This window comes from Kogia breviceps, chromosome 13, assembly GCF_026419965.1.
Source record: "Kogia breviceps isolate mKogBre1 chromosome 13, mKogBre1 haplotype 1, whole genome shotgun sequence".
Taxonomy (NCBI): Eukaryota; Metazoa; Chordata; class Mammalia; order Artiodactyla; family Physeteridae; genus Kogia; species Kogia breviceps.
In genome coordinates, this window is record NC_081322.1 from 39,820,060 (window position 1) to 39,831,903 (window position 11,844).

General features: G+C 41.9%; 1 protein-coding gene across 1 annotated transcript in view; it reads right to left on the reverse strand.

Annotated features, from left to right (window-relative positions):
* The window catches only part of SEC63 (SEC63 homolog, protein translocation regulator), a 64,873-nt gene extending 53,296 nt beyond the window's left edge, over positions 1-11,577 (reverse strand). Inside the window, exon 1 of the mRNA XM_059083930.2 lies at positions 11,257-11,577. Within this exon, the coding sequence (XP_058939913.1) occupies positions 11,257-11,380 (124 nt within the window). The 5' untranslated portion in view covers positions 11,381-11,577. The remainder of the gene's footprint in view (positions 1-11,256) is intronic.
* Between the last annotated feature and the right edge of the window lie 267 nt (positions 11,578-11,844).

The window sequence follows — 11,844 nt, forward strand, 5'->3', positions numbered from 1 at the left end:
GTTGGCAAGGTTGAGGGTACATACTCAGGAAAGACATCTCTACGAACAAGGAAATTCCAGCAACTAATTTCTAGGGGCAATGTGCTTCCCTCAATCAGAGGGCTGCAGGGCTGCCTCAATGAAGGCCCTCAAGAACACTTCTGCAGTAATGATGACATCTACTACTTCTCCCCAGTACAGCAGATGCCCAAGAGATAGTTTCTCAGACAGAAGAACAAGCAGGACATACAAATGCTAATTTAAGGGCAGCACTCTATAATGTACCAGCGTACAAATTGACAGACACAAACACATAAAGCTAAAGTTTGTGTTAAAATCACATTACCTGTAATTTTTAATTTTTTAATTTCTAAATATCTCCCATGTTTAGAAACTCAACATAAACATCATTTAATGACTACTAATAACCAAATGAATTGACACCATAATATACCTACCATCCTATAATTCGACATACAAATTGTTTCTGATTTTTTGGTATTATGGGCATTTAAATAGGATGTTCTGAAATTCAATTTCCAACGTAGGGGTGGGGACAGTCCCCACACCTTCGACGAGTAATTCTTGGAATACCAGCTGGGTGTCCAAAAATCCAACTCAGTTCTGACACTATCTACCCAGAGTTAGCATCAGACTCCACAGGTTGAGGGCTCGGTCCCACAAGACTGCACACCCATGCCCCCCTACTTTATTTTTTTTTTATTTTTATTTTTTTTGGCGGTATGCGGGCCTCTCACTGTTGCGGCCTCTCCCGTTGCGGAGCACAGGCTCCGGACGCGCAGGCCCAGCGGCCATGGCTCACGGGCCTAGCCGCTCCGCGGCATGTGGGATCCTCCCGGACCAGGGCACGAACCCGTGTCTCCTGCATCGGCAGGCGGATTCTCAACCACTGCGCCACCAGGGAAGCCCCCCCCCTACTTTAGATGTCAGTCACAAGCCCAGGTTATAGACTGGGGGGGGGGGGGTTCCAACCACCTCCTCCTTTGGTTTGATTAATTTGCTAAAGTCGCTCACAGAACTCAAAGAAACATTTCACTTACTATATCACTGGTTTACTATAAAAGGACACAACTGAGGAAAAGCCAAATGGAATAGATGCATAGAGCAAGGTTTGGGGAAAGGGCGAGGAGCTTCCATGCCCGCTCTGGGTGCACCTCTCTCCCAAAATCTCCATGTGTTCACCAATCCAGCAGCCTCTCCGAACCCTATCCTTTTGGGGTTTTATAGAGGCTTCATATAGGCACGGTTGATTAAATCACTGGCCATTGGCATTTGAGCTCAATCCCTAGCCCCTCTACCATCCCTGGAGATCAGGGGTAGGACTGAAAGTTCCAACCCCCTAATCACATGGTTGGTTCTCCTGGTGACCAGCAGAGTCCCTTTTCAGTGCTTCCAAAAGACACCTCATTCACATAACAAAAGATACCTGTATCACTCTTAACACTTAGGAAACTCCAAGGATTTTGGAAGTTGTGAGCAGGAAATGTGGACAAAGGCCAAATATATATAAGAACCATATATCTGGTCATTCAGATGACCAATATATATATATATATATATTTTTTTTTTTTTTTTTTTTTTTGCCGTACGCGGGCCTCTCACTGTTGTGGCCTCTCCCGTAGCGGAGCACAGGCTCCGGACGCACAGGCTCAGTGGCCATGGCTCACGGGCCCAGCCGCTCCGCGGCATGTGGGATCTTCCTAGACCGGGGCACGAACCCGCGTCCCCTGCATCGGCAGGCAGATTCTCAACCACCGCGCCACCAGGGAAGCCCCAAAATATATTTTTATAAGTCACAATATCACAGTATCTTTCTTTGGTCCTGTAAGTATTTAGAACTATATCCTTAGAACAGTGTCCCAGAAGTGGAATTATTAAATTTAAAATTTTTAACATTTTTATAGCTCTCTTCTAAAAAAGGAAGAAGGACTATACATTCTTTTCAGCAGTTGGCATGAATGGCACCACCATTCTTTAGCAGCCAGTATTAAATCCAATTTTTACTAATCTGTACTCAAACTCTTGGAGGCAGACATTGTTGTCATATACATAATCAGCCCTGCCCTTTCCAGTTGCCAAGAATATAGCAAGCAGTACATAAATATTTGTATAGAATGTAGAGAACACCTTTATTAAATAAATATTGGTGGGTACCTACTATGTGCCTGGATGTTTCTGGACACGAGGATACAGCAGAAAACAAAACAAAAACCCCTGCTCTCACACACCATACATTCTAGCGGAGGAGAAAGCAATAAACAAATTAAGTAAACTATATAGTATATTAAAAGATGATAAGTGTTATGAAGAGAAATAAAACAGAAAAAGGGAAGAGCTTCTTTGAACGTAGAAAAAAACTTAACAATTTTAAATAAGGTGCTCAAAGAAGGCAACACTGAGAAGATGGTGTTTGAGCAAGGACACAATGGAGATGGGGAAGGTCGTAATGTGGCTACTAGAGAAAAAGCATTCCAGGCATAGGGAGCAGCAACCATAAAGGTTCAAAAGAAGAAGTGTGCCTCATGTGCCCTAAGAACAGCAGAGTGACTAGTATGACTGGAATGGAAGAAACAAGAGAGAAAGTATAAGAAATGAAGTCAAAAAGCTCATGAAGGACTTCACAGGCCACTCCAATGACTTTAGCTTCTACTGCAATTGAGATGGGAGAGGCTTAAAGGGTTCTGAGCAGAGGAGTGACATGGGCCAGCTTCAGTTCTAAAAGGATCACTGCTACTATTTTGAGAAAAGACTGCAAGGAGTAAGGGTAGAAACAATGAGACTAGTTAGAAGGCTAATGATAATCCAGGCAATAAAACAGGACAGTGGTGGTTGTGGAGCAATAAGAAATGGTCAGACTAGATATAATTTGAAGGTAGAGCCAACAGGACACACTAAAAGTCTGAAAGTGGCATATGAGACAAAGAGATGAACCAAGAATAACGAACGCTAAGTCTTCTTGCCAGAACAGTTGAAGAAACAGATATGATTAACTGAGATGGAAAAGACTATGAGTCAAGAAGGTTGGGGAGAGGGGAGACAGAAATCACATCAGTATTTTGCACATTAAGATGTCTATTAGATATGCAAATGGAAATGTGGACTCAGAACTTACATATACAGAAGTCTGGAGTTCAAGGAAAGAGTTTTAGACTGGAAATATAAGTTTTTATGAGTCACACAGCTGATATTTAAAGCCATGAGACCAGATGAGATCACCATAGGAATAAGTGTGGATGGAAAAGAAGTCAAAGACTCAGCCTTGAGGTATTCTAAAATTAAGAGGTCCTCACTGGTAAACTATGCTCAATAAATTATCCCACAAAAATAGAGACTACCCACATATCTAGAGCCAACTGATTTTTGAAAAGGCTATTGTTCATTCAATGAAAAATGAACAGTCTCTTCAACAAATTCTGTTTGGACAACTGGATTTCTACCCCAAGAAATATACCCCCAAAGAACTGATAATAAGAACTCAGACATTTGAATGCCAATGTTCACTGCAGCATTATTCACAAAAGACAAAGAACAGAAACAACCCACGTGTTCATCAACAGATGAGTGAATAAAAATGTGGTATATCTGTACAACAGAATATTATTCAGCCATGAAAAGAATGAAGTTCTGATACATGCTACAACATGGATGAATCTAGAAAACATTATGCTAAATGAAATAAGCTAAACACAAAAGGACAAATATTGTATGATTCCACTTATATGAAATATCTAGACTAGGCAAATTTACAGAGACAAAAAGTAGCTTACAGTTTACCAGGGGCTGAAGGCAAGAGAGAATGAGAAGTTATTGCTCAACAGGTACACAGTTTTATTTGGGATGATGAAAAATTTTGGAAAGATGATGGTTGCACAACATTGTGAATGTAATTAATGCTAATGAACTGCACATTTAAAATGGTTAAAACTACAAATTTTATGTTTTATATACATACTACCACAATAAAAACTTTAAAAGAAAAGTAATATATCAAGTAATATCTCAAGTATGTCCCTTACCTTCCTATTGCTACCACCATTGTTTGGGCCCATATTATTTCTTGTCTGCTTCTCAATCTCTATACTGTCTCATGCTATGAGATGTTATTACATTAACTTGCATACAGCACAGTTGCAAAAGTGTTCTAAAATGTTCAAAATGACACACTGTCAACCAAATCACATATACACTCTTCAGCTGAACATATAAGGTTTTCTATATGACTTAATCAAGTTTTCTGGCCTTTTCTCACACTTTTTCACTCTGGGAACTCTGCTGCAACTGGTTTGATCTGTATTTTAAACATGTTTCATGCTTTCCAGGCTCTACACTTTTGCTCATGTGATTTCTTCTTTGCACCTCTTCCCTCCATTCCACCCATTAAATCCTTCTCATCCTTTAACAGTCCAGTCAAAATCAACTTACTCTGAAGAGCCTTTCCTCACCTCTAGATACCCACTACCACCCCTAACTAGATGCAAATACTTTATCCAACTAACTTCCATAGCACTTGCTTTCACTTCTCTTACACTTTCTTTGTTGTGTTTTGGATATAATAATTTGTGTATCTGTCTAATCCTAATTCTCCCACCCCATTCAGATTATAAACTCTATCAAAAGACTATATTTACATTGCATTCATCTTTGTACCATCTGCTGCTCCCAGTACAGGCAAACAGTGAATGCTCAATCAATAGCTACTAGATTTAACTAAACAGGCAAAAATCTAAAGTGAAAAACATCTGGAATCTACACAAGAAAATTCCTTCATCCACACCAACAAATATAATTCCAAAATGTAAGGAACACCTTATGTTACCAAACCCAACTTTGGGTTTGCTCACCTGCCACAGCAAAGCCAATTTACTGATGCTGGGTTGTGGTGAAGGAAGGTACAGCATTTACTGCAGGTGCCAAGCAAGGAGTAGGGTAGCTCATGCTCAAAAGACCCAAACTCCCCGACTGTTTTCAGGCAAGGGATTTTAAAGGCAGCATCTGGGGGTGAGGGCTGCAGGATACATGCTTTCTTCTGATTGGCTGGTGGTGAGGTAACAAGGTGGTGTCTCAGGAATCTCAATCATCAACCTTCCAAAGTCACCACAAGGTTGGGGGTTGGGGGGGGCAGGTCTTAGTTCCTGAAGAACAACTCCAAGAGATCCTTCAGATAGTTCTGTATATCCCTTGAGGAGGAACTAGGACTCTGTTTTATCCCTGAACTATTGTCATTACTTTTCTTGTTTAACTGCTTTTCCTTTGTTTCTGTATTCCCTCACTTCCCTACTTAGTAACTACCTGTGCCTACTCTTTGGAACTCAAGGAAGGCCTAGGAGACTAAAGTCTTTTTCTATAAACAAGAAATGGGGGACATGGAGGGGCTTTTGTACCTGGCAGGGTCCTGCTTGGTTTCAATCCCCCTTTCCTTTGATACTCCTCAATCTTGAGGGGAACAGGTATGGGACAAGAAAGGGAATAAAGCAAATAACGTTTTGAATAGAGAGGTTAATCATAAACTCAGCAGAGGAACTTGGGGTTTAGGGGGACTTGGCTTCGCTTATTAAGAGAATGAACAATAATGCCTTTTCAACAAACAATGTGACGGTGAGATGGTGTAACAACATTTGTCATCAACAGAGTCTGGTAATGGGATTTTTTTTTTTAAAGGAAGTCTGAGTACAATATGGATATATTTGTTATGACCTGTAAAGTATAATTAAGGGAATGAACATCTGAAAATTTTATTTTATAAGAAAGTAAGCCTATCTTTGTCCTTCAGGTTCTCCAAGATCAAGCAAGAATGCAAGATGACCTTTAAAAACAATTTTATAAATGTATTTACTAATCCAATGTCTGTCACCGCATTTATAAAACCTAAATGTTGTACTATAATTCATACTGCCAAGTTTCCTCTATGACGTGGGACTTAAATGTGTATATGCTCATGTCTGATACCTTTTCTGTCCAGACAGAACACAGAGGGAATGACTACTTTAAAATGACTCAAACTTCTCAGATCTCTAATACCCCTTCAAAATCTAAAATCTTAGGAAGACTATATGTTCTAAGTGGAATATGAACATTCATAAAATATACTCCTTTGAACACAAAACTGATAACTAGCCAGTTTTTTCTGTTAAAAAAATCCACTCAACAAGAGATTGAAATAACTCTACTGTAATTAGAAATTATCTAGATAAATCAATAAAGCCAACATTTCATTTTAAATAAAAATGTTCATCCCTTGGGGCTTCCCTGGTGGCACGGTGGTTGAGAACCCGCCTGCCGATGCAGGGGACATGGGTTCGTGCCCGGGTCCAGGAAGATCCCACATGCCGCGGAGTGGCTGAGCCAGTGAGCCATGGCCGCTGAGCCTGCACATCCCGAGCCTGTGCTCCACAACAGGGGAGGCCACAACAGTGAGAGGCCCACGTACCACAGGAAAAAAAAAAAAAAAAAATGTTCATCCCCATCCTTTTCCCTGCACTCAACCCTAAAACTGATAAAAGTTAATATGTCATTATTGGACCAATCTCCAAACAGCTTTTAAGAGGAAGAGAAACAAAACAGAAATGAGTGAAAATTCAAAATCTGCACTCCACTCTCTCATTCCCTCCAGGGTACTTATATTCCACAAACAGCCCATGCTATCTTAGAATTCTCTTTCTAACCTGCTCATTCCCCTATACACTGACATCTCAAAGGACTAATAAGCCTCTGAAATGGATTTCTTCTCCATCTAGTTTTTCCCCACCCAGACACCACCACCTCCCACCAAACCATTCTCCACTCAAAGCTCCACAAAAGCAAAACTGACCATGTAAATTACCCTACTTAAAAAACCTCCATTATTTACCCAATAACTTATAGGATAAAGTATAAAATGGTTGATTTGCTCCTAAGTGCCAATCACATTAAATCTTTACCACTTACTGAACATCTCCAAGCTTTTGCATATGCTTTCCCCTACATCTGGAATGCACATCTCCCATTTACCTTTTAAGACCTATCTCAAATCAACTCCTCTACATTAACACCCAAATCCCCAAACAGAATTATTCTCTCCTTCCTCTGTGCTCCCACAGCACTTTCCACTTATCATTTTAATACTTATTATAATGTGTTACAGTAATTACAGGAGAGAATATAAGGTAGTGGCTAACAAGAGAAACTTTGGCATAAGATGGATTTGGGTCCAACACTCAATCTTCCACCTAGTAGCAATATAGCTTTAGACAAGTTGGTTACCTCCTCTAGGGCTCAATTTTCTCATTAATAAAATTGGGATAACACTTGAGTCTAGTTTAAAGTGCTATAGTGAGTGCATTCAGCACTACCCATCCTTGAGGCTAGTCAACAGTCAATGAACAGCAGCAAAGCTGAGGTGAGGATCACAATTATCTGTCTAAGACTGGAGGAGGATGTGGGGTCTCCCCCCCACAAGAAAAGGGATTATGTCTAAAGTCATCAAGGGGATGCACACACCAAAATGTTTAATCACTTCTGGGTGATTTGGGTGATGGAATTACAAGCAATTTTTGTTCTGTCCCTTTGATCTTTTCTGCATTGAGTATATGCAACTTACTAAGAAAAGCTATAAGCCCTTAAATACCTGATCCATCGGCCTTCCCTCGTGGCGCAGTGGTTGAGAATCCGCCTGCCAATGCAGGGGACACAGGTTCAATTCCTGGTCCGGGAAGATCCCACATACCACGGAGCAACTAAGCCCTGTGTGCCACAGCTACCGAGCCTGTACTCTAGAGCCCACGAGCCACAACTACTGAGCCTACATGCTGCAACTACTGAAGCCCGTGTGCCTAGAGCCTGTGCTCCACAATGAGAGGTCACCACAGTGAGAAGCCCACGCACCGAAACGAAGAGTAGCCCCCGCTCGCCACAACTAGAGAAAGCCCGCATGCAACAACAAAGATCCAATGCTGCCAAAAATAAAAAAATATTTTAAAAAGCTTTAAAAAGAAAATCTGATCCATCACCTAGAAGCAGCATCTAGCACAAAGTATTATGCTCTATAAATACTTGCAAAATGAAGAAAATTCTACAGTACATTTAGTTTTACAAGCAAGCATGTTTATATGCATTTATTTCTTTGTTTCTCATAATCACATCTTGGGTAGGTAGGGCAGGTTATTATTATCACCCCTAGAAAATGAGGATGAGAGTTCAGAAACAACTAAACAGGGACTAGGCTGGAACTTAAAACCAAAACTTCTAACTTCAAATACAGCATTTTTTATTTACTACTAAGGACTAAAAGTGAACTCCTACTCACATTCCCAAGTCAGAGAGCTAAATCACTTGTACACTATTTGAGAGGGAGCAAGCAAAGAATAAAGGAATGTAACTTTTTTAAAAAAGTTTCATTAATCCTTTCAAACAATGGGGGAAAAAATCTGAGTACATAAGTGTACCAAATCAAATTGTTCCAGAAAGTCTAAGTAACCAGCAAAAACAGCAGGAGCTAAGAGCCCCAATATGTGCCAGACACTGTTCTAAACATTTTACATTTTTATTAATTTAATTCTATAAAACAGATAACTACTGTCTCTAGTTCACAAATGAGTAAACTAAAACACAAATTAAATCACTTCCCTAAGAAAACACAGTAATTGGCAGATCCAGGTTTCAAAACTAGGCAGTTTTGAAAAAGTAAGATCAAGGAGTCAAAAAAAACACCTCCAAAATCTGCGGAAAGCAGTGATATATTTTATCTCAATGCAAAGGATCTATAATCCTTAACCTATGGAAAGAATAAAAGCCCTCTCTGGATTATTTGAATTTCTAATAACTAGAAACAGTTATTTTCTCTTGTCAAATATCATTATAAACCTATTAAAGTTGCTTTAACAAAAATATTCTACTTCCAACTACAAGAACTTTACAGCCCTATTCTACAGTAAGTACTTCTTAGCTTTGTAAAATAAAAAAGCTAAGACATTAGAGGTTTTTTTGTTTTCAGGAAAGTGCACATATCAAAAGAAATACACCCCCTCCCAAAATGACAACTCCAACAAAAGACCATGACCTACCTTACAACACTACTCAAACCTAGTTACAATTTACAATCACATAGGGACTTTTAAAAAAACCAATACATATAGCACCCTCTCCAAACCAATTAAATCACAATATCTGATGATGGGTCTAAGTGTTTTTAAAAGGTCCCCCAAGTGATTCTAATGAGTAGTCAGGTTTAAGAACCACTATTCTAAGGAAATCCAAACCCTCCATATTATTACTTCACACAGAGCTTTTGCCCATAAAGGTCTGAAAAAGTATTCAGTCATCTTATTCAGCCAATTTGCAAACAACCAAGAGAGTAAGATAAATAGGACCCTTTAACTACTAAAAGGGGTATTAATTATAAGTGCACTTAGCCCAACAGATTAGACAAAAATCAAGGCAAAAGGATTCCAATGATAATGTTTTGGATTACAGAGTAACTTCAATTAACACGTCAAATATGCCAATGACGAAGCTATTTCTATTTGTCAAACCCTATATTTTCCAATCTGAAATAGCGCCATGCTTTCTGATGGACTCAAGAGCCCAACAATTCCCAAAGAGCAACACTGAAACAACTGTCACCTTGAAACTGAAAGCCCCCAAATGTGTCATCTTTTAAAAAAGCTAAACAAAGATTAAACTCAACTTTAATGTTGTACAATTGCTGAGTAAATCTTTTTATGCTTTCATATAGAAGATACCCCTGAAAAGTCAATATTGCCATAAGAACTCTGAAATTCAAAATTACATGCCTAGATGTTTGCAGGAAAATAATTTGGTGACTTGGACTGATAGAAGGCTACTCATAACCTTTATTCATCTCACTTTAAAAAGTAGTTATATTTTGCTGTTGGGATATTAATTTGATTATTGGTGCTGTTTTAGACCCTTAAAGGCTTGTTAGGGTAGGTACTATCTTTCTAAAATTTGAAAGACTCTGTAGCATACCTGTCCTCAAGCGTTTTGAATAAAGCATGTGGATCTGTAGTAGTAATTTTGAATAACACAACAGGATATTTTAATATTTGATTTTTGAAGCTTATTTAGTTTTCCTGCGAAACTGTAAGTAGCTAGAAGCACTGAATCAGTCTTAAAGCATAACAAGTTCCGATGTGATTCCATGCTTCACTGGTAACAGTGTCCCCAAACTACAGTATACCACCTGGACTACCCAGACTCCCACCACACCCAACTTGAGAGAATCTATGTATTCAAGTTACCATAGCTCTTGTGAAACAGAAAGCCTTCCCTAAATGTTCTTACTCAAAAGCTACTTGTTACTGTTAACGCTACCACAAACAACCTACTAAGGCCTTGCAGTTCCATCAGTTTTAAGAATATCACCTGCCATATATCCTAGTAGAGTGCAACAAACGGAATCCAAAACCCAAACATAAAATGCCTTGCAAAGAATCTAAATAATTCTGTGTTCTAATCCGACGTTGTTTAATGTGAAAAGATTGAGAACTAAAAGCAAACGGACCAACTACCTCACAGCTGGACTACCTAGAAGACTTAATCCTTCCTTCATACTTGCACTTTTTCTGCCATAAACAATAGGAAACTCCAAAGAAACGGAAATAGAGAAAAGCCTAATTTTTCCTAAGGGGAATAACGGCATTGCTTCCCACCCACACCCCCCAAGTGTGAGTGAACAAATGAAAAACCAACGGGGGAAAGGCACGGGGGGGAGGGGCGGTTGGCGAGCTCAGCTGGAGTCCTATACCTGCCACCCAGCTCAGACGGTGCCCGAAACATCTGTAACGACCGCTGCAACAGGGAAATTGGGCTTTAGGGGGAAGAAGACCGTGGCCTGGGGGCTCAGAGTGGAGCCTGCACGCTCGGCTTCCTCCTTGCCCAACTCTTCTCTCACCTCCCAATTGCCATCCTCCCTATCCCACCCTGCTCGCTCCGTAAAGAAAAATACCCAATAAAACTGGAGACAGAGAAGACAAAGAGGCAAAACGAGGCTGCAAGGAGCGTCCAGAACAATGGGGGATAGGGTGCAAAGCGAAACTCCCGAGGACAATGAAGGGGGTGGAGAGGAACCCGGAGAGGCACCGAGGGAAACACCGCCGAGCCCGGGCCCCGCCAGCGGCGGACGCCTGGACTCGAGGCCCGGCCGCGCGGGCGATATCACCCCGGGCGCGGCGGGCTGGGCCGGAGCGGGTGGAAGCGGCGCGGCCCGGAGGGGCCGGCAGAGCCTGCGCGAGTCCACAGGCTGCTGCCGAAGGGACTCACCGGCATTCTGATCTCGGGGCCAGAGGTAGTATGTGGCCGGGATCACGATGAGCCCCACGAAGGAGGTGAGGAAGTAGAAGAAGGTGTTCCCACTGTCATCGTACTGGAACTGCTGCCCCGCCATGGCACCCCCCTCCTCCGCCTCCCTCTTCTCACCACCGCCGCCACGACCCCCCTCTGCTTTCGGGCTCCCAGCGCCCCGGCAGCCTGTGGCGTAGCTCCTACGCCGCCGCCGCCTCTCCTCCCCGCCCCCACGCTACTCTCCCGGACCCACCGCCGCCACCGCCGCTGCGGTCCCAGCTCTCGCGAGAAGAGATAGCTCCCTCCCCGCGCGGTTTTCCCCTCCTCCGCCCCCCGCCTCTCCCCAACCAGCTCGCTGAGAGAGACGTGGCGCGCGCAGCCGAAGAACTCTGCGAGCTCCCGCCCTTAGCCCTGCCCGCTTAGCCTCAGCTCCGCCCCTCAAGCTCTGGTAGACCCTCCCTGAAGGCCCCGCCCCTACCCCTAAAGTGCCTCCCCCTCTCTCCTCAGTTTCTTTTTCCAGGGTCCAGCTCCGGGTCCTGAGGGTCAGTTTACAGGGTCCCAGCCGAG